The sequence below is a fragment of the Saimiri boliviensis genome, chromosome 8 (genome assembly GCF_048565385.1).
Source record: "Saimiri boliviensis isolate mSaiBol1 chromosome 8, mSaiBol1.pri, whole genome shotgun sequence".
NCBI lineage: Eukaryota > Metazoa > Chordata > Mammalia > Primates > Cebidae > Saimiri > Saimiri boliviensis.
Genome location: NC_133456.1, coordinates 9,177,370 through 9,204,791, shown reverse-complemented (window position 1 = coordinate 9,204,791; position 27,422 = coordinate 9,177,370). Strand labels below are relative to the sequence as shown.

Sequence of the window (27,422 nt, the reverse complement as noted above, 5' to 3'; positions counted from 1 at the left end):
AAGGCAGTTGAGCTTTATCAAAAAGACCCAAATACCTTAAAAATAGCTATAAATACAGATACAGTATAGGCTAGGACTGACCCAGAAAACCAAGCACTTTAGTATAAAGACTCAGCTTGGAGTTTAAATATATGGCTTACCAAGAGCTGTAACAGAAGATTACTGATTTTAAGAGGCCCTTTTCAGATGAATTTTAATTAAAATTATATTTAACATCATTGTACAATCATTCCCTGGCTCAGCATGTGTGCTTACAGGGCTCAATGAAAGAAAAAAATCATGCAATTTTTAATAGCAAAATATTTTGGAGATTATAAAACTATGAGATCTTGAAAAAAAAAATATCTTGGAGAAATCTGCAGGGGAAAATCCAACACCAGGATCAGAGGCCAAGTCAGGGGCAGTGCTCTGCTCAGTCAGGACAAGGCTGGCATCTAAATTACTGGTTGGGTGCCATTTGGAATAGTCCCCAACATAAAGTTCATGTGCAAGTAGTAAGAACAAGAGAGTAAAACCTGTCTATGCACGTGCATTCCTGAAAACACCCCCTTGCTTAGAAAGACAGTTGTGCCCAGGCTCTATTTACCTTCATATTCCGCTTTCTTGGCTGTCTCAAGGTTTCTCCATTCTGTCCCCACCAGGCGGCTGAGCTCCCCGAAAGAGTAGTCTGGATGCTGGGCCTTAATCACAGCCCTCATCTCACTGCTAAACAGGATGTAGCCACTCATGTTGATTTTCCGTTTGGAGCCTTCCTTCTTTGCACTGCCTTTGGCAGACTTTGGGGTAGACTGTAAGACAGAAAGCTCTTATGGTGCATCAGAACATTACATTTGGTTAACTGCTCAAAATTTCAGAAGCCAGGAACATGTGATTCAATAGTTACTGCTTTATAGACACATTTGGTTTATAGCTGGCTATTTTCTAGGTCAAAACACACCCTTTCTTTGCCTATTACCATGTAAGAAATAAATGAAAGTTTCACTGAATTCCATGGCTGCAATCTGTACTGGTGACCTCACAATTAAGTCTTGAGAAAATTCTTTTTTTTTTTTGACACAAGGTCTTGCTCTGTCACCAGGCTAGAGTACAGTGGTGCAATCATAGCTCACTGCACCTTGATCTCCCAGGCTCAAGCGATTCTCCTGCTTCAGCCTGCTGAGTAGCTGGGTCTACAGGTGTGCACCACCATGCCTGGCTAATTTTAAAAATTTTTAGTAGAGATGAGATCTCACTATGTTGCCCGAACTCCTGAGCTCAAGTGATCCTCCTGTCTTGACCTCCCAAAGTGCTGGGATTACAGATGTGAGCTGCGGTGCCTGGGCAATTCTTTAAAAAATTCTGAATGAGAAAAAAATGTCAACAGAGATGACCTCAACCAAAAGATGAGGTCCTACAGAAGAAGAGATTAAAAAGACATGGGTAATAAAAGCTAAAGACAAACAGGGTGATGTTGCTCCTTATTGCTTTTCTTTAGCACAAGGAAGAGTCTTCTTTTTTTTTTTTTTTTTGAGACGGAGTTTCGCTCTTGTTACCCAGGCTGGAGTGCAATGGCGCGACCTCGGCTCACTGCAACCTCCGCCTCCTGGGTTCAAGCAATTCTCCTGCCTCAGCCTCCTGAGTAGCTGGGATTACAGGCATGTGCCACCATGCCCAGCTAATTTTTTGTATTTTTAGTAGAGACGGGGTTTCACCATGTTGACCAGGATGGTCTCGATCTCTCGACCTCGTGATCCACCCGCCTCGGCCTCCCAAAGTGCTGGGATTACAGGCTTGAGCCACCGCGCCCGGCCAGGAAGAGTCTTCTAACTAAGCCTGCCATTATGAAATTTTTAAGAGATATTAATTCTAAATTATTAATGGCATTAATATGATAGATAAATTATTAATGGCACAGTAACATGATATAATTGTTGTCAATTAAACATAAATGAATAAATCATAGCATTGAAAAATTAAAATCTATTCCTTCTTGTAGAATTCTAAGTTAGAGCTCACATATCGGGGGGCTGGATGTCTCTTCACTTTGGTGTTGAGTCTCCTGCAAACCAAAGGTGGGAATAAGACAAGTAACAGGAACTTGTCACCTTCACCTGTGGGGGTGTGTAGGGCATGAGGTCCAGCTCACTGGCCAGAGGGGTCTGAAGCTGAGGTAGAGAAGGAGGTTCAATGACCTCACTATCTTCTTCTCCCATCTCTTCAATATCATCATCTCCACCTTCTAACTCGGCAAATTTAGCTTCTAGCAATTGGATCTTCTTTTCCAACAAAGGTGATGGCTCCTTCTGAGGAACAATCGGTTTTCTGAAAAAAGTGACATAAAAAAACCTAAAATTAGCTAATGCTCCCCCAGAATGAGTCAGAAAGCAGCGTTCCACCACCTTAACCACTAGAAGTAACTTCTGGCAATCTGCAATGTACACTCTAAAGGCAGCATGGAAAGAGTTTAAACGTGTATTTATGAAATTATTTCTACTTAGAGATGCTTGTTTTTAACGAATTCTGCTAATACCTATAAAAGCACTGTGTCCAAGGTTGGGATCTATTTGCCTACAGCAAAAAGAGTTTTTGGCCGGGTGCAGTGGCTCACACTTGTAATCCCAGCACTTTGGGAGACCAAGGCAGGTGGATCGCAAGGTCACGAGTTTGAGACCAGCCTCACCAACATGGTAAAACCCCGTCTCTACAAAAAATACAAAAATTAGCTGGGTGTGGTGGCACATGCCTGTAATTCCAGCTACTGGTGAGGCTAAGGCAGGAGAGTTGCTTGAACCCGGGAAGCAGAGGTTGCAGTGAGCTGATATTAGGCCACTGCACTCCAGCCCAGGTGACAGAGCAAGACTCTGTCTCAAAAAAAAAAAAAAAAAAAAAAAGTTTTCATAGTCTGTGGAACTGAGAAATCTCCTAACAGACAGGATATGAACCAGAACCAAGCATTTCTACCTCATCCCACAGTTACTGATGTCTAAGCCAAGGGCACTGCTAAGTAGCTACCAGGACCCAGCAGATTATGAAGCTTTTCCTTTAATCTTTAACTGAATCAATAAATATTTTCTATTTGAAATATTTACTATTCTAGTTTAAGATCTAATGAAAAACTAAAAACACTGGACTACACTACGTTGACATAAGTTAATGGAAGTGCTCCTTTTTCTTTAGTTTTTCAAGCTTTACCTGAAGTAGTAAATTTCATCATCTACCACTTTAGCAGAAAGTGAAAATCTCTTCAATCCTTTGAATTTCTTCATCTGCTTGTCGCTCTCATTGTAGCGGCTCTCACAAAGCAGAATGTCATTTTCTGGTATTTCAGTTGGCCTGCAGGAGAGGAAGTCCTTGAATGACAATACAGCACACTTTCCTGAAAGAGAAAATTAGAAAGAAATTAAAGGAGTAAACTATGGTCATAGTTAATAATTGTTTTAACATTTTATTACATATTATTATTTATTATTTTTTTGAGATGGGTTTCGCTCTTGTTGCCCAGACTGGAGTGCAATGAGGTGATCTGCTCACCACAACCTCCACCTCTTGGGTTCAAGCAATTCTCCTGCCTCAGTCTCCCAAGTAGCTGGATTACAGGCATGTGCCATCACGCCTGGCTAATTCTGTATTTTTAGTAGAGATGGGGTTTTCTCCATGTTTCCCAGGCTGGTCTCGAACTCCCAACCTCAGGTGATCTGTCTGCCCTGGCCTCCCAAAGTGCTGGTATTACAGGTGTGAGCCACTGTGTCCAACCAACATTTTATTATTTTTGGATGAATACATTCATATAATTAAAAATTAAAAATAAATAAAAGGGGCTAGTTGTGGTGGCTCATGCCTGTAATCCCAGCACTTTGAGAAGCTGAGGTGGGCAGATCTCTTGAACTCAGGAGTTCGAGACCAGCCTGGGAAACATAGTGAGCCCCCCAACTTCTACAAAAAACACAAAAAATTAGCGAGGCATGTGGTACATGCCTATAGTCCCAGCTACTCAGGAGTCTGAAGTGGGAATCATCTGAATCTGGGAAGCTGAGGCTACAGTGAGCTGTGATTGCACCATTGCACTGCAGCCTGGGTGACAGAGTGAGACCCTGTCTCAAAAAAAAAAAAAAAAAAGATATAAAAGGATATGTATTAGCATAAGGATAGAATATACAGGTAAATGGAATAGAACTGAAAGTGTAGAAATAAACCTGTGTAATAGGGCTTTTATGGGCAATTGGTTTTTGGTAAGGGTTCCAAGATAATTCAAAGGGGGAAAGAATACTTTTTTCAAAAGATAGTACGGTACCAGGACAACTAGATTTCCATTTCTGCACATCAATGCAGTTGAACTCCTACCTACTATCACATATAAAAATTAATTCAAAATGGGCTGGGTGTGATAGCTCTGTAATCCCAGCACTTTGAGAGGCTGAGGCAGGAAGATCACATGAGGTCAGGAGTTCGTACAGCCTGGCCAACATGGTGAAACCCTGTCTCTACTAAAACTACGAAAATTAGCCAGGCATGGTGGTGGGCACCTGTAATCCCAGCTGCTCGGGAGGCTGAGGCAGGAGAATTGCTTGAACCCAGGAGGCAGAGGTTGTAGTGTGCCAAGATTGAGCCATTGCACTCCAGCCTGGGTGACAAGAGCAAGACTCTGCACCCCCTCCTCAAACCACACCCCCCACCAAAAAAAATGCATAAGCAACCAAAAGAAATAGGCTGCATCAGATGCAGTGACTCATGCCTATAATCTCAGCACTTTGGGAGGCTGAGGTGGGTGGATCACCTGAGGTCAAGAGTTCAAGACTAGCCTAGCCAACATGATAAAACCTTATCTCTAATAAAAATACAAAAAACAATTAGGTGGGCGTGATGGCACTCCCCAATAATCCCAGTGACTTGGGAGGCTGAGGCAGGAGAATTGCTTGAACCTGGGAGGTGGAGGTTGCAGTGAACCAAGAGTGCTCCACTGCACTTCAGCCTGGACAATAGAGCAATACTCATTGTGCTCCAAAGGATACTATCAAGAAAGTGAAAAGATAAGCCATACAAGAAAATATTTGCCAATCATATATCTACTAAGAGTCTACTATCCAGAATATATATTCCTACAACCCAACAGTAGGACAAATACATAACCCAATTAAAAAATGTGCAAAAGATCTAAAGTGACATTTCTCTAAAGCCTACAAATGTCCAATAGGCACATGAAGTAATGTTTAACATCACTCATCATTAGAGAAATGCCAATCAAAACCTCAATAAAATACTACTTCACACCCCATTAGCATGGCTATATTAAAAAATATATATATCCAAAATGGAAAAAAACAAGTGTTGGCAAGGATGTGAAGAAAACTGAACCCTTGTATCTTGTTGAAGGGACTGTAAAATGGCGCAGTTGCTGTGGAAAATAGGCAGTTTCTCCAAAAATTAAAGAGTTACCATATGACCTAGCAATTCTACTTCTAAGTATACATCCAAAAGAAACCAGAAGATCAAACAGATACTTACGCAACACTGATAAGAGCAGTTTTATCCACAATAGATAAAATGTGAAAACAACTTACAACTCCATTAACAGATGTAGTATACATATAATGAACATACAGCCTTAGGAATAAAATTCTGGTATATGGTACAACAGGGATGAACCCTGAAAACATTATGCTAAGTAAAATAAGCCAGATGGGACAAATATTACATGATTCCACTTATATTATGAACAGAAAGTAGAACAGAGATTACTAGGGCCAGGGGGAAGGGGAAAATAAAGAGTTGTTTAATGGATACAAAGTTTCTATTTGGGATGATGAAAAAGTTCTAGAAACGAACAGTGGTAATGTCTGTACAATATTGTTAAAGGACTTAAAGCCACTGAACTGTACACTTTAAAATGGTTGAAGCTGGGTGTGGTGGCTCATGCCTATAAAATCCTAGCACTTTGGGAGGCCGAGGCAGGTGGATCACCTGAGGTCAGGAGTTTGAGACCAGCCTGGTTGACAAGAAAAAACCCTATCTCTACTAAAAATACAAAAATTAGCCAGGTGTGCCCCTGTAATTCCAGCTACTCAGAAGGCTGAGGCAAGAGAATTGCCTGAACCCAGGAGGCAGAGGTTGCAGTGAGCTGAGATTGTGCCACTGACTCCAGCCTGAGTGACAGAGAAAGACTCCATCTCAGGACGAAAAAAAGAAAAAAAAAAAGGTTAAGATGATGAATTTTATGTCATATATTAAAACAATAAACTCCCATAAATGGCAGCATTATCACTTAAAACTGTTTTGTATCTGAATTTTGTCACAAAATAACATGGCTTGGAGATCATGGCTTTTATTATTCAACTAGTTCCCTATAGATGAATAACTAGGTTGTTCCCAATTTTTGTTCTTCTACTGATGCTAAACAGCACTGAAATAAATAATTCAAGACATCAATTTTCACATAGGTGAATACATCTGAAGTATAAATTTCTGGAAGTATAAAAGCTGGGTCAGGGCGGGTCACGGTGGCTCATGCCTACAATCCTAGCACTTTAGGAGGCTGAGGCAGGTGGATCACCCGAGGCAGGTGGATTGTGTATTGTGCCATTGCACTACTGCAACCTGGGCAACAAGAGCAAAACTCTGTCTGAAAAAAAAAAAAAAAAAAAAAAAAAGCTGGGTCAAAGGATATGTACATTTTTAAAATTTGTTAAGATGCAGTCTCACTCTTGTTGTCTAGGATGGAGTGCAGTGGCGTGATCTTGGCTCACCACAATCTCTGCTTCCTGGGATCAAGCGATTCTTCTGCCTCAGCCTCCCCAGTAGCTGGGATTACAGGCACGTACCACCACACCGAGCTAATTTTGTATATTTAGTAGAGACAGCATTTCTCCATGTTGGTCAGGTTGGTCTCGAACTCCCGACCTCAGGTGATTGACCCGCCTCCCGAAGTGCTGGGATTACAGGCGTGAGCCACCGCGCCCAGCTAAATTTTTATAGGTATTATACAATTACTTTCCATAAAGGGTGTCCTAACTAGCAGACTACCACAAAGTAGGTAAATACCATTTCCTCATGCTCTCGTCAACTAGTGAGAAATGTCTTCTGGATCTTTGACAATTTGACAGGTAATCTCAAAAAAGAAAAATCATCTGGGTAGTTTAACTAGCATTTCTCTAATGGCTGAGGTTAGCTATATTTTCATTTGTTTAAGAATCACTGGTAGTTTTTTTTTTTTTTTTTTTTTTTTTTTAATGGAGTCTTACTCTGTCACTCAGGCTGGAGTGCAGTGGTGCAATTTTGGCTCACTGCAACCTCTGGCTCCTGGGTTCAAGTGATTCTCCTGCTTCAGCCTCTGGAGTAGCTGAAACTACAGGCGCCTACCATCACACTCGGCTAATTTTTTTTTTTTTTTTTGAGATGGAGTCTTGCTCTGTTGCCCAGGCTGGAGTGCAATGACATGGTCTCGACTCACTGCAACCTCCGTCTCCCAAGTTCAAGCAATTCTCCTACCTCAGCTGGGATTACCAGCAGGCACCACCACACCTAAATTTTGTATTTTTGGTAGAGACAGGGTTTTACCATATTGGCCAGGCTGGTCTCCAACTGCTGACCTTGTGATCCGCTCGCCTCAGCCTCCCAAAGGGCTGGCATTACAGGCATGAGTCATCACACTGGGCCCTAGTAATTTCTTTCTGCTCTCTTATCTTTTTTGCCCATTTTCCTGCTGGATGTTTATCTTTATCTAATTGCTTTATAGGAGCTCTTCATATATAAGAAAAATCAGTTCTCTGTCTATAATAAACACTGCAAATATTTTCTCAAATTTTCATTTTTGTTTTTGCCAGTTTTGGTCACGTAGATATTTTCTATTTTATTGAATTTATCAGTATTTTATTGTATGAGTTCTGGCTTTTATGTCAGAGATTAACAAAATTTCTTTCCCATGGTTTCTTTTGATCTTTGTTGTTTAATTTTATGTTTATTTAAATTTATGATTCATCTGGGAATCTATCCTGAAGTTAAGATGTGGAATTGGCCACAATTTTATTTTTCCAAATGGTTGAGTTTCCAAAACCATTTAGAGAAAAATACAATTTTTACCACTAATCTGATATGCCACTGTTACATGTTTGCTAAACTTTCTATTTTGTTTAAATAACCTGTTTGCTCATATATCATATAAATAGTTTTAATTATTGTAGTGCAATAATGTCTTAATATCTGGTAAGGATAGACCCCCTTACACTATTACTTTTTAGAATTTTCCTGAGTTTCTTTTTCATTTTTTGAGAAAGGGTCTCACTTTACTGCCCAGCATGGAGTGCAGTGGTGAGATGATGGCTCACTGCAGCCTCAATCTTCTGGACTCAAGCAATCCTCGTACCTCAGCTCCCTGTCCTGAGTAGCTGGGACTATAGGCGAGTGCCACTCAGCTAATTTTTGTACTTTTTGTAGAAATGGGATTTTGCCATCTTGTCCCAGCTGGTCTCAAATTCCTGGGTTCAAGTGATCCTGCAGACTTGGCCTCACAAAGTGCTGGGAATGATAACAGGCATGAGCCATTGTGCCCAGTCCTAAGTTTCTTTTTCCATAAGATTTTTAAAATGAGTTCAGGTAGTATAAATTTCTTCACAAGCAAATTCTCATTGGTATATCTAATGGGATATTAAAGACTAATTTAGGGAGGATGGACATCTTTATGATGTTGAAACCTATCTAAGAATATGATATGCTTTACAATGTGTTCAAACATTACTTATATAACATTTTAAAACATTTTTCATACAGATGTGGCACATATCTTGTTAAGTTTATCCAAGGTATTTTATCTTATTAGTACTGAATCTTTTAATAAAATAGATATATTGTTTATTTTATTTTATTTTTTTTTTTTTAAGACGGGGTTTCACCATGTTGGTCAGGCTGGTCTTGAACTCCCGACCTCAGGTGATCCACCTGCCTTGGCCTCCAAAGTGCTTGGATTACAGGCATGAGCCACCACACCCGGCCATATTGTTTATTTTATATTCATTCACCTTACTTCTCTGTTTGCCATGATTTCTTAGTTGATGCTCTTGAATGTTCACTTCCTTACTTTTCTTATTTTAGACTTCTGTTTCTTCTAACTGCACTGGCTAGTGCCTCTAGAACAATGTTAAATAAGTGTGATAAGAATGTCCCTATTTTTTTTGCAAACTCCACACCTCCCAAGTTCAAGCGATTTTCCTGCTTCAGCCTACCCAGCAGCTGGTATTACAGGCACCCACCACCAAGCCCAGCTAATTTTTTAATATTTAGTAGAGACGGAGTTTCACCATGTTGACCAGGTGGTCTCGAATTCTTGATCTCTTGACTTGTGATCTGCTTCACCTCGGCCTCCCAAGTGCTGAAATTACCAGGCATGAGCCACCATGCACAGCCAGGACATCCCTATTTCGCTCTTGACCTTAACACGAATATTTATAGCTAACACTTATTAAACATGTACATGAAAAACAGGTCAGAAACATTTCCGAAACTTAAAATAGCTACAATTACTATCACTGCTTTGAATGCACACAAAACTTTATTTGCATAATTCAAAGGCCTTTTAATTCAGAAAAGGGGCAATTAATATTTTTCATATTTTATAGAAAGAAAAATAGACATTAGGAAAAAATAATTCTGGTCACAGCCAGAAAATAAAAGTGACTAGTGGCTTTGGAATGGAGGTGGTGTCTCTGTGTCCTGACTTGAGGCTCCTACCAAGCCCCCCAAAAGACAGGGAAAAGATGAAAGTTTAGAAAACTTAATTTAATAAAGTACAAAAAAATTATCAAGACCTATCAAGACCTGCAATGAACCTACAGATCAATTTGGGGAGAACTGATATCTTTATAATACTGAGTTGTCCAGCTATAAACATGATGGATAACTTTGTCTTTAATTTCTCAAAAATTTTCTTTGAGACATGTGTGTGTGCGCGCACGCACCCACGCGTGTGCAGGTGCTTTATGCATCTTTTTTGTTTCTTTGTTTGGTTTTGTTTTTTTGGTAGGAAGAGTCTCCTTCTGGTGTCCAGGCTGGTCTTCAACTCCTGGTCTCGGGTGACTCTCCTGCCTTGGGCTCTCAAAGTGCTGGGACTACAGGTGTGAGCCACTACATTGGCTATCTTTTAAAGATTTATTCCTAGGTTTTGAATGCAAATGGTAATAGTTTTCTTTTTCTTTTTTTTTTTAGACGGAGTCTCACTCTGTCACCAGGTTGGAGTGCAGTGGTGTGATCCTGGCTCAGTGCAATCTCCACCTCCCAGGTTCAAGAGATTCTTTTGCCTCATTTTCCCAAGTAGCTGGGACTACACGTGCGTGCCATCATGCCCAGCTAATTTTTGTATTTTTATTAGAGACAGGGTTTCACCATGTTGTCCAGGATGGTCTTGATTTCTTGACTTGTGATCTGCATCGCCACGGCCTCCCAAAATGCTGGGATTACAGGTGTGAGCCACCGTGCCTGGCTGGTAATAATTTTCCAATTGCCCATTGATGGGATACAGATACAGAAATATAAATATTGGGGCCAGGTGAGGTGGCTCACACCTATCATCCCAGCACTTTGGGGGATGCTGAGCAGGGAGGATGCTTGAGGCCAAGAGTTTCAGACCAGCCTGGGAAGCAGTGAGACCTTATCTCCACAAAAAATAAATTAAAAAAAAAATTAGCTGGGAATGGTGGTACATGCTTGTAGTCCCAGCTACCTAGAAGGCTGAGATGGGAGGATTGCTTGAGCCTAGGAGTTGCAGGCTGCAGTAAGTTATGATCACACCACTGCATGCCAGCCAGGATAACAAAGTGAGATCCTACCTCAAAAAAAAAAAAAAGGAAACAACTTTGTATTTTCATTTACTAATTTTAATAGTTTATCTGAATATCTCTTGGATTTTCTACATAACTAATATTTTTCAAAAAAACTAACTCTTGTTTTTCCTTTTAAAGCTTTAGGTATTTTCCTTGCCTTAATGAGGACAGTTTTTTTTAAATTAATGAAATGTTATAAAAATCTATTGTGAAGGAAACAGAATCTGCAAATAAATTAGTACTTGGTATGTTTCAAGAGGCCAGGTTCCTAGAAATTTTATCACCTAAGGGGTTACGGGTAGAGGTACTGTCTGCCAGATGTGGCCATCTGATAACTGTTTAAATTCCTTTTTTTTTTTGGAGACAGGGTCTTGTTCTGTTGCCAGGCTGGATCTGCCTCCTGGGTTCAAGTGATTCTCCTGCCTCAGCCTTTTGAGTAGCTGGGACTACAGGCACATGTCACCATGCCCAGCTAAGTTTTGTATTTTTAGTAGAGACAGGGTTTCACCACGTTGGCCAGGATGGTCTTGATCTCTTGACCTCGTGATCTACCCACCTTGGCATCCCAACAACGTGCTAGGATTACAAGCGTGAGCCACCTCGCCCAGCCAAATTATTTTTTGTTTTTGTTCTTTGAGACAGAGTCTCACTCTGTTACTCAGGTTGGAGTGTGGTGGAACGATCTAGGCTTACTGCAACCTCTGCCTTGCAGTTTTAAGCGATTCTCCTCCCTCAGCCTCTTGAGCAGCTGGGACTACAGGCATGTGCCACCACATCTGGGTAATTTTTTTTGTATATTTAGTAAAGACAGTGTTTCACCACGTTAGCCAGGCTGGTCTTGAACTCCTGATCTCAAGTGATCCACCTGCCTCAGCCTCCCAAATTGCTGGGAATATAGGCATGAGCCACTGTGCCCAGCCTGATTACTGTTTAAGTTAATGAAAACAATTCTTTTTTTTTTTTTTGAGACGGAGTTTTGCTCTTGTTACCCAGGCTGGAGTGCAATGGCGCGATCTCAGCTCACCGCAACCTCCGCCTCCTGGGTTCAGGCAATTCTCCTGCCTCAGCCTCCTGAGTAGCTGGGATTACAGGCACGTGCCACCATGCCCAGCTAATGTTTTGTATTTTTAGTGGAGACGGGGTTTCACCATGTTGACCGGGATGGTCTCGATCTCTCGACCTCGTGATCCACCCGCCTCGGCCTCCCAAAGTGCTGGGATTACAGGCTTGAGCCACCGCGCCCGGCATGAAAACAATTCTTTAACAAAACTGATGAAAGAACATAACTGCTGGAAAAACAGGATTGTCTTCTGCATATGTAACAGAAGATGAAAAAGTGATACCTCATCTAATTATCTTCAAAACTTCTATTTCAGAGACAAAGAAGTGCAAAAATATGATTTATATTTAATAGTGTGTAAAGTTAATACAATTAAATTATAAATTCTCTAAAGTTTATGTAACAAACCCTTTTTCCTTGGGGGCTTGGGGACAGTGAATTCCACAAGCTAGACTGAAATCCCACTTTGTGATTACTAGATTCATTTTCTTTTAGGTTTTACCTTATATTTCATTGTATGCCTGTTGTCCTACCTAATATTGCTGGCATCTCCTTTGATCATCACAAGTGTCCCAGCCAGCTGTAGACCAGCTAAAGAAGTAGTAGGAGGGCTGGGCGTGGTGGCTCACGCCTGTAATCCCAGCACTTTGGGAGGCTGAGGCGGGTGGATCACGAGGTCAAGAGATCGAGACCATTCTGTCAACATGGTGAAACCCCGTCTCTACTAAAAATACAAAAATTAGCTGGGCATGGTGGCGCGTGCCTGTAATCCCAGCTACTCAGGAGGCTGAGGCAGAATTGCCTGAACCCAGGAGGCGGAGGTTGTGGTGAGCCGAGATCGCGCCATTGCACTCCAGCCTGGGTAACAAGAGCAAAACTCTGTCTCAAAAAAAAAAAAAAAAAAAAAAAAAAAAATGTAGTAGGAAAACCTAGGTTTTAGTTCTGGCCCACTCCTTGAGTAGTAACTTCGCCTTTCTGAGAATATCATAATCTTTCTTTCTTTCTTTTTTTTGAGATGGAGACTTGCACTGTCACCCTGGCTGGAGTGCAGTGGCATGATCTCTGCTCACTGAAACCTTCACCTCCCAGGTTCAAGCGATTCTCTTGCCTCAGCCTCCCAAGTAGCTGGGATTACAGGTGCCTGCCACAACACCTGGCCAATTTTTTGTATTTTTAGTAAAGATGGGGTTTCACTATGTTGACCAGGTTGGTCTTGAACTTCTGACCTCGTGATTCACCCACCTCAGCCTCTCAAAGTGTTGAGATTACAGGCGTGGGTCATGTTGAGAATTTAATGAGATCCTAGATATAAAACTGGTATATAAACTGTAAAATGCAACACATTTTCTTTTTTTCTTTCTTTTTGCTCTGTCACCCAGGCTGGAGTGCAGTGGCTTGATCTTGGCTCACTACAACCTCTGCCTCTTGGGTTCAAATGATTCTCCTGCCTCAGCCTCCCTAGTAGCTGAGATTACAGGTGCATGCCACCACACCTGGCTAATTTTTGTATAGTAGAGATGGGGTTTCACTACATTGAACAGGCTGGCCTCAAACTCCTGATCTCAGGTGATACACCTTCCTCGACCTCACAAAGTGCTGGGATTATAGGCATGAGCCACTGTGCCAGGCCAGAATGCAATACGTTCTAACAGGAATCTATAGAAAGAAATTACGTCAGTTTCTGTCAGTGAAAATGGTGAGCTCTAAGGACCATTTCCTTCAGAGAAACAGTGAAAAAGCAGAATAAGCTTTATTGAAACTCTGGAAGATAGTCAAAGGTTTACAGCAACCAAGCAAATGCTTAAGGAAGAAAAAAAAGTGACTGAAACTTGGCAGGAGAGCTTTGTAGCATTTTAACTTATCCTCACTCCATCCCTTACTTTCTGTCCCAGTGGTAGTCTTGAAGATGGCAGCCTCCAATCCTGTTGTGAGATTCTGGTGATAGAGGAAGCAATGTGGCCCTATGCTCAAAGAACTGTGGTCATCTGTTTTGACCTGTCAGGCAGCTTTCTAAACACTAATGCAAAGTGCTTGCCTTTATTTTGCTTAACTTGGAATTCTCTCAGGATGGAGAAGTGGCTAAACTTCTTTTGTCAAAAACATTATGTCTTAGTCTATTTGTGCTCCTACAATAAAACACCACAGATTGGGTAATTTATAAAGAACAGTTGCCTCACAGTTCTGGAAACTGGAAAGTCCAAGAGCCATTCATAAGACAGGGCAAACCCATTTACATGAGCACCCACCCCTCCTTTTTTTTTGTCGCTAGGCTGGAGTGTGGTAGCACAATCTTGGCTCACTGCAACCTCTACCACCCAGGTTCAAGCAGTTCTTCTGCCTCAGCCTCCTAAGTAGCTATGACTACCGGTGCCACACCACTGTGCCCAACTATTTTTTTTTTTTTTTTTTTTTGTATTTTTAATAGAAACAAGGTTTCACAATGTTGGCCAGGATGGTCTCCATCTCTTAACCTCATGATCTGTCCGCTTTGGCCTCCCAAAGTGTTCGGATTACAGGTGTGAGCCACTGCCCTGGGCCTACATGAGCCCTTTCTATAACAGCAATATTGTATTCATAAGGACAAGCCCTCATGATCTAAACATCTCCTAAAAGGCCCCACTTCCCAACACTGTTGCACTAAGGATTACATTTTAACTCATGAATTTTGAAGGGGACACAAATATTCAAACCACAGCACATTTAAAGTCAAATGAACCAGCTGCTGCCAGCTGGGGCAAAGGGTATGAGTTGGGGCCAACAGTAGATATGACAAAAGGCCTCAGAGGAAAAGGTGAGATGCTTAGGGGAATAAGGGTTCTGAAAAGTTTCCATATATCACTGGGAGCTTAGAAGGCCATACACATGCCAACAATAGCGTACATGCTCAGAAAGGACCATTCTGTGAACGAATGGCCCTTAGAGCTTGCCACTCCTCCATTTAACATGCCAACAATAGTGTATGTGCTCAGAAAAGACCTAAGAAAGCCCTAAGATCTCATTTCTGGCTGACTTTCAAGTTCCGTACAAGCAGAAAGTAAAGGCAAAGCAGAGTTATAATCTGCATGGCTGAGTGTTGAAGGTGTGCTCCAACATACACAGAGAAATCAGCTGTGAAGATGGGGAGTTTTGTGGTTTTATTGGCGCCAGGCATTTACGAAAACCTCTGTAAAATCACTGGCTGATCACTAAGCTTATTGAACAGAGAATATAGTGACCACATAAAACAACAACAAAAAAATCTTTTTTCTTTGAGACAGGGTCTCACTCTGTTGCCCAGGCTGGAGTACAGTGGCATGATCATGTCTCACTGTAGCCTTGACCTCCCTAGGCTCAGTTGATCCTACCATCTCAGCCTCCCGAGTAGCTGGGACCATGGGTACAGGCCACCACACCTGAGTAATTTTTGTATTTTTTGTAGAGAAAGGGTTTTGCCATGTTGCCCAGGCTGGTCTCGAACTCCTGGGCTCAAGTGATTTGCCCACCTCAGCCTCCCAAAGTGTTGGGATTAAAGGTGTGGGCCACTGTGCCCAGCCAAGAATACCAAAAAAAAAAAAAAAAAAAAAGAGTCACTGAACAAACCACCATACCTATAACAAGTAGTAAGAACAAAGCCTGAAGATGGGGAGAATCGGATTTCCAGAGTTATCACATTGTAATACCCAAAATGTCCAGTTTTCAACGAAAAATTATGAGGCATGCAAAGAAACAAGAAGGTATAGTCCATTCATAGGAAAGAACAAAATGAATAGAAATTGTTCCTGAGGAAGTCCAGACACTGGACTTACTACATAAATACTTTATTTTATTTTATTTTTTTATTTTTTATTTTTTTTGAGATGGAGTTTCACTCTTGTTATCCAGGCTGGAGTGCAATGGCGCGATCTCGGCTCACCGCAACCTCCGTCTCCTGGGCTCAAGCAATTCTCCTGCCTCAGCCTCCCGAGTAGCTGGGACTACAGGCGTGCACCACCATGCCCAGCTAAATTTTGTATTTTTAGTAGAGACGGGGTTTCACCATGTTGACCAGGATGGTCTCGATCTCTTGACCTCGTGATCCACCCGCCTCGGCCTCCCAAAGTGCTGGGATTACAGGCTTGAGTCACCAAGCCCGGCTACATAAATACTTTAAATCAACTGTCTCTTTTTTTGAGACAAAGTCTCACTTTATAATCCAGGCTAGAGTGCGGTGGCATGATCTTGGCTCACTGCAACCTCCACCTCCCAGGTTCAAGGCAATTCTCATGCCTCAGCCTCCTGAGTAACTGAGACTACAGACATGTGCCACCATGCCCAGCTAAATTTTTTGAAATTTTGTTGCTGTTGTTTAGCAGAGAGGAGGTTTCACCATGTTGGGCAGGCTGTTCTCAAACTACCGACCTTAGGTGATCTGCCCACCTTGGCCTTCCAAAGTGTTGGGATTACAGGTGTGAACCACCATGCCTGACCTTAAAGCAACTGTCTTAAATATACCCAAAGATCTAAAGGAAACCAGTAAAATATCTTAGCAAATAGTGAATACAAATGAGACAAATTATAAAAAATAAATAGAAATTCTAAGGCTAAAAAGTACAATAACTGAAATGAAAAATTTATTAGAAGGGTTCAACAGAAGATCTGAGCAGGCAGAGAATGAGTACACCTGAAGACAGGTTATTTGAAGTTATGCAGTCTGAGGAGCAGAAAGGAAAAAAAAAAGGTAAAGAAAAATGAAGAGTCTGAGAGACTTGTGAGCCACCATTAAATATACCAACACAACTATAATGAGAGTTCCAGAAGGAAGCAGAGAAAGGAGCAGAAAGAGTATTTGAAGAAATAAGGGCCCCAAACTCCCCAAATCTGATGAAAGACACGAACAAGGCCGGGCATGGTAGTTCACACCTGTAATCCCAGCACTTTGGAAAGGCAAGGCAGGTGGATCATGAGGTCAAGAGATCGAGACCATCCTGGCCAACATGGTAAAATCCCATCTCTACTAAAAATACAAAAATTGGCCGGGCGTGGTGGTGCACACCTGTAGTCCCAGTGACTTGGGAGGCTGAGGCAGGAGAACAGCATGAACCTGGGAGGCGGAGGTTACAGTGAGCCAAGACGGCACTACTGCACTCCAGCCTGGTGACAGAAGAGACTGTTTCAAGAAAAAAAAAGACATGAACAAAAAAACTATCAATGGAGAATTCTATACCTAGCAAAACTATCCTTCAGAAATTAGCTGGGTGTGGTAGCATGCCTTTGGAAAGGTAAGGTGAGAGGTCTGCTTGTACCCTAATTACCAGATATTCTATATTACTGACTCCCCAACCTTTGCCCCAACATAAGAGAACAGAGATTTAGATTTAGGCACTGCTATATACCTAACATCTAGAACAGCACCTAGCACAGAAGTAGTAATCAATTTTGATGGAATAAACATGATTAAATAAAAAAGCACAAATACCTACCAAGAATACATGTCATGGGGCAGGTTTCTTCCAGATTACTCAGAAATACTTCTTTTTTGTAGAACATTTTTGTGGGCTCATGCTCCGTCTCTTCTGGGTGAATAAAGATGGGGCCATAAAAATATGCAGCTCCATCTCGAACCCATACTTTTTCGATTCTTGGGGAGAAAAATATAGAAATTACATTAAAATAGCTTCTTTCTTGAAAGATTAACAAAAATTCCATTAACCAAAACTTAGTAATGTGTACCATTTAGAGAAGTTTCATTGGCTGTTTTGATAAGATGTTATTAATTTTTTCCCCCATTAAATACATGAAAAGATACTAAGAAAAGAGAGAGAAACATTTGGCTGTAAGTCCAAGGGAAAATTTTTTTTAACATAATATCAAGGCACAAAACTTAATAATTTTATGTAACAACCAGGTTTTCTTTCTGAGATGTTCATGATGAAAACAGAACTAAGCATCTGTCATTAGGCTTATAAACCAAACAAAGACACAAACCATCAATATTTTGGGTCAGATTACATGAGTGGCAGACATTTCTTTAAGATAGTGGTTTATAATCTTTTTGAAGGTCAAGATCTAATACCCCTGGCTGGGCGCAGTGGCTCACACCTGTAATCCCAGCACTTTGGGAAGCCAAGGTAGGCAAATCCTGTGAGCTCAGGAGTTCAAGACCAGCCTGGACAACATGGTGAAACCCCATCTCCACTAAAAATATAAAAATTAGCCATGCATGGTAGGGAACACCTATAGTCCCAGCTATTTGGGAGGCTGAGAAGATGGCTTCAGGCCAGGAGGTGGAGGTTGTAGTGAGCTGAGATCATGTTGCTGCACTCCAGCCTAGGTGACAGAGCCAGGCACTGTCTCAAAAAAATAAATAAATAAAAAAGAGATCTAGTACCCCTTCATCCCTTGAGAATTTGATGAAAGCCAGTATTCTTGACAACCAACCCGAAAAGATGACATTATTATTGTCCCATATTCTTTTAAGTCCTGATATGAAGTATTGTACTTATCTCAGTTAATAATAACCGTACCCTTTCAGATCCTCAGGCTTACACACAGAAGTCACCCCTGACTTATCTTTCTCAGACCCTACATCCCATTTTTCAATAATACTATTAATTTGACCTTCAAAATACCATCTTGTGCAATCACCCTGGTCTCAAGCACCATCATTCTTGCCTGGATTATTGCAACCACCTCCTAGCTGGTGGATCTCCTTGCTTCTACTTTGACTTTTTTTCTTTTATTTCTTTTTTTTTTTTGAGACAGTCTCACTGTCACCCAGGCTGGAGGGCAGTGGCATGGTCTTGGCTCACTGCAACCTCTACTTCCTGGGTTCAGGTGATTCTCCTGCCTCAGCCCATGTGCCACCATGCCTGGCTAATTTTTTTGTACTTTTAGTAGAGATGGGGTTTCACCATCTTGCCCAGGCTAGTCTCAAACTCTTGACCTCATGATTCACAAACCTCAGCCTCCCCAAGTGCTGGTATTACATATGTGAGTCACTGTGCCTCGCCTACCTTGACTCTTTATAGTCTATTCTCAACAGCAAATAGGCAGAGAAATCCTACTAAGATCTAAATCAAATGTCACTTCTGGTGCTTGAAACAATCAGATGGCACTCCATGAAACTCAGTAAAAGCTCAAGTCCCTATAATGGTCTCTGAGGCCCTATGTGATATGGACTCTACCTTCGGCACTTATCTTTTACTAACTCATGAATGGCTCACTCTCCTAGCAACAAACAGGCCTTGCATACTTCTCTCTCAGGTATTTATATTTGCTGTTCCCACTACCTGGAATCTTTTCTCCCTGGATATTCACATTACTTATCAGTTTCTTCAAGTGTTGGCTCAGCTGCCGACTTCTCTGTGAGGCCTATATAAACAATTCTCCCTGCTCCAACCATGGACACTCTTCTCCCCCTGTCCTGCTCTATTTTTAATACAGCATGTATTATAATCTAACATACTATACACTTTACCTATTCAAGATGTTTATTGTTGTCTTCATACTAGAAAAAAGCTCCACAAGACATTTATTCACTAATGTATCCTCAGAGCCTGGTAAACAGTAATAAATGCTTACTGAATGATGAACAGATATGAGAAGGAAACTGAAGCCCGGAGGGGTAAATCATTCACTTAAGGACCTAAAACTAGCAGAGCTGGGACTCAGGGAACCAACTACTGTTCTTAACCAGTATCCTCTCCTGCCCAACCCTACACGACTCTGCTGTGTTTGCCATCCAACCATACTGTCATTCTTTTGTCATTTACTTGTTCATCAAATATCTGAGCCCCTACTAAGTTTCATGCACTATGATTTGACAATAACATAATGAATGCCAATATGTGATATGTATGCTAAGGAGAAGGAAATATGTGGTGCTCTGAGAGTGTGCAACAGGGAGACTTAACCCCATCTGCAGGGGACAGGAAAGACTTCCTTTTAAGGAAATGCCATTTCAAATTTATGTTAAAGGAGTTTATCATATGATGTAGGCAGGGAGATTTCTGAACTGAGAGTTCTGTAAATAGTGGAAGAAAACAAAAGAGCCCATGGGAGTAATTAAAAGAAGAAAGTGTGGTTGGAAGGGAACGTGGTGTGAGAAGCTGGAGAAATTGCCAGAGGAAGGACTTGTAGCTTCATCGGAAGGGTGATTAATTTCAACTGGGTCCCGATTTCTTGGATTCAACCTCATCTTCCCTATTTGAATGATACTCACCTGCCCACACGAGGACGCACGAGGCCATGGGACTTGATGAAGACACAGTCGCCAACCTTCAGCCACATGTCATTGTAATGGAGCTGCTCAAAGTAGTGGCAACCTGGTTCACCATTGGACATTTCCACAGGGACATCTTCTTTTTCCTGTTGTAAAGAAAACTGGCTGAAGAAAGGTAGCTGATAATCAAGAAATAGAGAAGGTAAGAAAGGAAAGCAGACATTCTTTCACATTAACTAAAAAGAAAAAACAACCATTGGTCAGGTGCAACAGTTTACATCTATAAGCTCAGCATTTTGGGAGGCCAAGGCAGGAGAATTGCTCGAGCCCAAGCGTTTGAGACCAGTTTGGGCAACATAGTGAGACCTTGTCTCAACTAAAAAGAGAAATTAAAATAAAAAATTAGTCGGGCATGGTAGTGCACAACCGTAGTCCCAGCTCCTCAGTAGACTGAGGTGGGTAGATCACTTGAGCTTGGAAGGTCGAGGCTGCAGTGAGCTAGGATAACGCCACTGTACTCCAGCCTGGGTGACAGAACAAGACCCTGTCACACACACAAAAAAGTAAATTAAAACAAAAAAAACACATAACTAGAAACTTTGAAGGAGGCTATGAAACCAAAAAATTAGATTGTTGAAATAAACTAAGTCTTATCAAGTATTTATTTTACATTTCTAGTTAATTTTCCTAAAATGTTATCCCAAGATGCTTTTTTCCTGTCTTTCTCCTGTCTTCAATTCCCACAGCCTTTAGGGAGAAAAAACAACAACAACAAGAACAACAACAAAAACTGGAGAGGATTTATCAGTATTTAAAAGCAGACTCAGGCCGGGCGCGGTGGCTCAAGCCTGTAATCCCAGCACTTTGGGAGGCCGAGGCGGGTGGATCACGAGGTCGAGAGATCGAGACCATCCTGGTCAACATGGTGAAACCCCGTTTCTACTAAAAATACAAAAAATTAGCTGGGCATGGTGGCACATGCCTGTAATCCCAGCTACTCAGGAGGCTGAGGCAGGAGAATTGCTTGAACCCAGGAGGCGGAGGTTGCGGTGAGCCGAGATCTCGCCATTGCACTCCAGCCTGGGTAACAAGAGCAAAACTCCGTCTCAAAAAAAAAAAAAAAAAAAAAAACAAAACAAAAAAAAAAAACAAAAATAAAAGCAGACTCATTCATGCATTACTGGAGTATAAGGTGCAAATTCTACAAATGCTTCCTCTCTATCACATTTACTGAGTTCCCTTAATGTTTTAACATTAACAATTGATAGACTTAGGCCAGGCAACAGTGGCTCATGTCATAACTCCCACACTTTGGGAGGCCAAGGTGGGAGGATTGCTTGAGCCCAAGGAGTTCAAGACTAGCCTGGGCAATATACTGAGACCTCATTTCCAAAAAATTTTAACAATTAGTTGCCCTTGGTGATATGCACCTGTATTCACAGCTACTTGGGAGGCTGAGGTGGAAAGACTGCTTGGACCTGGGAATCAGAGTTTGCAGGGAACCGAGACTGTGCCACTGAACTCCAGCTTGGGAAACAGAGTAAGACCCTGTCTCAAAAAAAACCAAAAAAAACAACTAATAGATTTAAAATGTTTACTATTTTGATTTGTTCCAACATGGAAAGGAATAGCATAGCCTCTGTCACATAAACACGTTCTGTTTTTTAATAAATTACAGCATCTGTTACCTACTGACTGCTACAACCTTGGGACCTGACCTCTTATGCCTTAGTTTCCTCATTTGTAAAATGAAGACAACGATAGTGTGGACACCAGATAGGGTTGTTAGGAAGCTTAAGTGACATAATCCATGCTCAAGTACATAGAAAAATGCTTGACTCATAACAACCACTTAACAGACATCATTATTTTTGTTGTTTTATAGTCCTGACTAAAAAAGAAAGCAAAAGGAAGATATTTTTAACTAATGTAAATATAGTAAAGAAGAACCATCATTTACTGAGAACCTAACAGACAATGGGCACAGGATGAGATGTTATAAACTCCAAAACATATATAGCTGAGAAAACTCCAGTGACTCCAAGTTTCTATAGTATCTTCTGGTGAATATTTCAACTTCACACTTAAAAAAAAAAACCCTCCAATGTCCCTGCAATGTCCAAGTAATTTAACATTCTGATCTTTATGACTTCAAATGTGATACTGAAGTGGTATTCTTGGAAAATCATTAAGAATGAGGGAAGGCCGAGCATGGTGGCTCATGCCTGTAATCCCAGCACTTTGGAAGGCAAAGGCAGGCAGATCACTTGAGGCCAGGAGTTCGAGACCAGACTGGCCAACATGGTAATACCCCATCTCTACTAAAGATACAACAATTAGCCAGGCATGGTGGTGTGTGCCTGTAGTCCCAAGAACTTGGGAAACTGAGGCATAAGAATTACTTGAACCCAGGAAGCGAGATTGTGCCACTACATTTCAGCCAGGACAGACCTTGTCTCAAAAAAAAAAAAAAAAAGAAATCAGAGAGGTTCCATATATATGACGGGAAAGGGACACATGAGAGTGGAAGCTGTGAAGAAAATAACCCATGAGATTAATAATACCTTTTCCTTTAAGGAATGGGTTCTACTCTAAAGTTATTATTGAAAGAAGTTCCAGCTGGACGCAGTGGCTCTCGCCTGTAATCCCAGCACTTTGGGAGGCCAAGGCAGGTGGATCACCTGAGGTCAGAAGTTCAAGATCAGCTTGATCAATACGGTAGAAACCCATCTCTACCAAAAATACAAAAATTAGCCGGGCATGGTGGCATGTGCCTGTAATACCAGCTACTCAGGAGGCTGAGACAGGAGAATCACTTAAACCTGGATGGGGAAGTTGCAATGTGTCGAAATCCCACCACTGCACTCCAGCCTGGGTGACAGACTGAGACTCCATCCCAAAAAAAGAAAAGAGTTCCTGAATGACCTGTCTTGGTCATGTAATATTAAAATAAAGATATGAGACCACAAAGACCAAGTAACTCATATACAAAGAGTTCATAGGGACTTCCAAATATCAGATTAAGAAATCTAAGTTAATTATCATGTTGGCTTCCACTGATCATTTTTTTTTTTTTTTTTTTGAGACAGAGTCTTGTTCTGTTGCCCAGGCTGGAGTGCAGTGGTGTGATTTCAGCTCACTGCAACCTCTGTCTCCCTGGTTCAAGTGTTTCTCCTGCCTCTCCCTCCCAAGCAGCTGGGATTAAAGGCGTCTGCCACCATGCTGCCCGCCTCAGCCTCCCAAAGTGCTGGGATTAAGGTATGAGCCACGAGCCTGACCAGGTAATTCTTATTTTAAAAGAAATTATTTTATGATTCCCACACAATCCCATACTGGTATAATAATTTTAAAAATCACATTCTTTCCCATGCTCTCTTTCTTTTTTTTTTTGAGACGGAGTTTTGCTCTTGTTACCCAGGATGGAGTGCAATGGCGCAATCTCGGCTTACTGCAACCTCCGCCTCCTGGGTTCAGGCAATTCTCCTGCCTCAGCCTCCTAAGTAGCTGGGATTACAGGCATGCGCCACCATGCCCAGCTAATTTTTTGTATTTTTAGTAGAGACAGGGTTTCACCATGTTGACCAGGATGGTCTCGATCTCTCGACCTCGTGATCCACCCGCCTCAGCCTCCCAAAGTGCTGGGATTACAGGCATGAGCCACCGCGCCCGGCACCCATGCTCCCTTTCTAACACAATACTGTTAGGACATTAAAATGTTATGTTTTCTCTACAACACTAAGAACTCCATATTTTTCCAGTTTTCACATTAACAATTTCACAACTCCATTTTTCTTGACTTTATACAATATATTTGTTTGAAATAATTAAAATATTAGAACATGCAAAACTTAAAATATAAAAGTCTTCCCTGATCCAACCTCAGAAACAATCACCTGGTTTAGTATATAGTACATAGTTTTTTATGTTGTTTTCACATTCGTATATGTGAATTACTTTTTTCCCCCTTAAACTTGTAGCACCTGGTACAAGTAGAATCATATCCAAGTATTAACTAGGCTTAACTCTGTTTAGTTTCTGGGATCACATAAGACCAGGCACATTTACGGTGGTATGGCTGCAGCCATCTACTTTATTCCTTTCACTGGCTGCAGAGTATTGCATTATATGATTGTATGACAACACATTAAATTCTCTGGTTTTTTTTTTTTTTTTTTTGAGATGGAGTTTCGCTCTGTCACCCAGGCTGGAGTGCAGTGGTGCAATATGGGCTCACTGAAACCTCTGCCGCCTGGGTTCAAGTGATTTTCCTGCCTCAGCCTCCTAAGTAGCTGGGATTACAGGCCTGTGCCACCATGTCCAGCTAATTTTTGTATTTTCAGTAGCTAAGGTTCTTAACCTGACCTCAGGTAATCTGCCCACCTCGGCCTCCCAAGGTGCTGGGATTACAAGGGTGAGCCACTGTGCCCAGTCAGGGTTTATGCTTTTATAAATAAGTGATGTCGCCTTTTATTGAGAATCCTTTGGAGCACCTGTTTGAGTTACTATCATTGGAGCACATTTTTTGCCATCAAACTGCTGGGTCAAAGACATCAATAGCGCTGGGTGCACTGGCTCATGCCACTAATCCCAGCACTTTGGGAGGCCGAGGCAGGTGGTTCACCGGAGGTCAGGGATTTCTGACAAGCCTGGCCAACATGGTGAAACCCCATCTCTACTAAAAATACAAAAATTAACTGAGCGTTAAAATACAAAAATTAACTGAGCTACTTAGGAAACTGAGGTAGCAGAATCACTTGAACCCAGGAGGCAGAGGTTGCAGTGAGCCGAGATCATGTCACTGTACTCTAGCCTGGGCAACAGTGAGACTCTAGTGAGACTCCATCTCAAAAAAAAAAAAAAAAAAGACACCAACAGGATAAAAGTGTGTATGGTCTTATCCTGTACCAGGCTACACATATTATCAATCTTTTCTTTTTTCTTTTTTTTTGAGACGGAGTCTTGCTCTGTTGCCAGGCTGGAGTGCAGTGGCACCATCCCAGCTCACTGCAACCTCTGTCTCCCAGGTTCAAGAGATTCTCCTGCTTTGGCTTCCCAAGTAGCTGGGACTATAGGTGCGTGCCACCATGCCCAGCTAATTTTCGTATTTTTTAGTAGAGACAGGATTTTACCATGTCGTCCAGAATGGTCTTGATCTCTTGACCTTGTGATCTGCCCACCTCAGCATCTCAAAGTGCTAAGATTACAGTTGTGAGCCACCTTGACTGGCCTATCAGCCTTTTCAACTCTTGCCATCCTGTCAGGCATTATACAAATTATTATACATGTTTTTGGCTGCCTCCTTTCTGTAATTTATCTATTTGGGCCTCTGCTCATTGTGTAGTGCTACTTTCCCCACCAGACTCCAAAGAGTTCTTTGCATATTAGAAACAGTAGTCCCTAGACTGTTTCACTAACCTTACATTTTCAATCATAAATCAATAAAACAATCAATGGTTTTACATAATGCACAGAAATCCTTGTCTATTCCAAATTATTGAAAAAAATTATAGGTAAATAACTGTTTTCTAAATAAAATAAAATTTTAAAATTTTTCTGTAGAGACAAGGTCTTGCAAGCTATGTTGCCCAGGGTGGTCTGAAACTCCTGGCTGCAACTGATCCACCTGCCTTGGCCTCCCAAAATGCTGGGATTACAGGCGTGCCACACTGTACCAGGCTTCAATTTTGTTTTTTAACTGTACTTTTATAAAATTGAATAAATCTGGTAGGGCAAAGCTCTCTAATTTTTAAATTAAAAAAAAAAAATCCTCAGTTCACTGTCAAAGGGCAAAGCTCTCTTTCATGCCCTTTTCCCCCCACCCCCCTTCTTTTCTGGTGACTGTCACATATTTATTCTAATAAGAATGCTACAGGCCGGGCGCGGTGGCTCAAGCCTGTAATCCCAGCACTTTGGGAGGCCGAGGCGGGTGGATCATGAGGTCAAGAGATCGAGACCATCCTGGTCAACATTGGTGAAACCCCGTCTCTACTAAAAATACAAAAAATTAGCTGGGCATGGTGGTGCGTGCCTGTAATCCCAGCTACTCAGGAGGCTGAGGCAGGAGAATTGCCTGAGCCCAGGAGGCGGAGGTTGCGGTGAGCCGAGATCGCGCCATTGCACTCCAGCCTGGGTAACAAGAGCGAAACTCCGTCTCAAAAAAAAAAAAAAAAAAAGATTGCTACAATAATTTTGTCAAGTTTCAAAAACAATTTATGCAAGTCTTTTATGTCCTTCAGTAAATTTTCTTCCCAGAGGTTCTATACATTCCTTGTTAAGGGTATTTCTTAATGTATTTCGTTGTTAGTGTGAATTGGATATTTTCTTCCGTAAGATTTTTCTGACATTTGCTAAAGCATATTCAACACTTTCACTTTACTTTCAAGTCTTACTTGTTCATATAAGAAGACTGTTCATTTATATATGGATTTTGAAATTTCTACTTGCTAAATTTTCTGTTTCCAAACCTTTCCAGTTCATTTCCCCCAATTATCTGCAAAAAAAGTAATCCTGCTTTTATTTTGAGACAGTCTCGCTCTGTTGCCCAGGCTGCAGTGCAGTGGTGTGATTTCACCTCCTGGGCTCATGGGATACCCCCACCTCAGCCCTCCAAGTAGTTGGGTGTATAAGTGTGTGCTACCATGCCTGGCTAATTTTCACATTTTTAATAGAGACAATCCTAGGCTAGTCTCAAAATCCTGGACTCGAGTGATCCACCTGCCTTGGCCTCCCAAAGTGCTAGGATTTGGGGCTATTTGGGCTTCTGCTCATTTTTGTAGCGCTGAGTGTGCACTACACACTTTTTGTAGTGTACAGGTGTCAACCACCACACCTGTCCTCTTGCTTCTTTATTGTCAATATTTTTACTGCTTTTGTTTATCTAACTACATTGGCTAACTTCAGAAAAAAAAATTAAGTAACAGTAGGACAGCAAGCCCCTTTGTCCAGTGTGTAACTAATTTGTTTTACGGGCTTTAGGCTTGAGACACAAATATGAATTACTTAAAAATCACACTTGAGGAAATACCTATTGAAAGACTTTCAAAAAATCAAGATGGGTTCTTCACCAAATAATTTTTCCTTTATCTAATGAAATAATAAATGAAATTCAAAGATTTTCCTAACTTTGAACAGTTCTTGCATCCTTAGAATAAACTCCCACTTCTTGATCACGTTGTTCTCAAAGAAGTAATTTCTTTTTTTTTTTTGAGACGGAGTTTCGCTCTTGTTACCCAGGCTGGAGTGCAATGGCGTGACCTCGGCTCACCGCAACCTCCGCCTCCTGGGTTCAGGCAATTCTCCTGCCTCAGCCTCCTGAGTAGCTGGGATTACAGGCACGTGCCACCATGCCCAGCTAATTTTTTGTATTTTTAGTAGAGACAGGGTTTCACCATGTTGACCA

The 27,422-nt window shown here is 41.5% G+C and overlaps 1 protein-coding gene across 50 annotated transcripts in view; it reads right to left on the bottom strand.

Annotated features, from left to right (window-relative positions):
- The window catches only part of PBRM1 (polybromo 1), a 152,928-nt gene that overhangs the window by 16,377 nt on the left and 109,129 nt on the right, over positions 1–27,422 (bottom strand). For all 50 annotated transcript variants that reach the window (XM_074403700.1, XM_039477145.2, XM_074403739.1 and 47 more), the window contains 5 exons: positions 20,024–20,169; positions 17,283–17,440; positions 3,172–3,355; positions 2,091–2,301; positions 587–788 (listed from right to left, as the gene is read on the bottom strand). In XM_074403700.1, the coding sequence (XP_074259801.1) occupies positions 587–788; positions 2,091–2,301; positions 3,172–3,355; positions 17,283–17,440; positions 20,024–20,169 (901 nt within the window). The remainder of the gene's footprint in view (positions 1–586; positions 789–2,090; positions 2,302–3,171; positions 3,356–17,282; positions 17,441–20,023; positions 20,170–27,422) is intronic.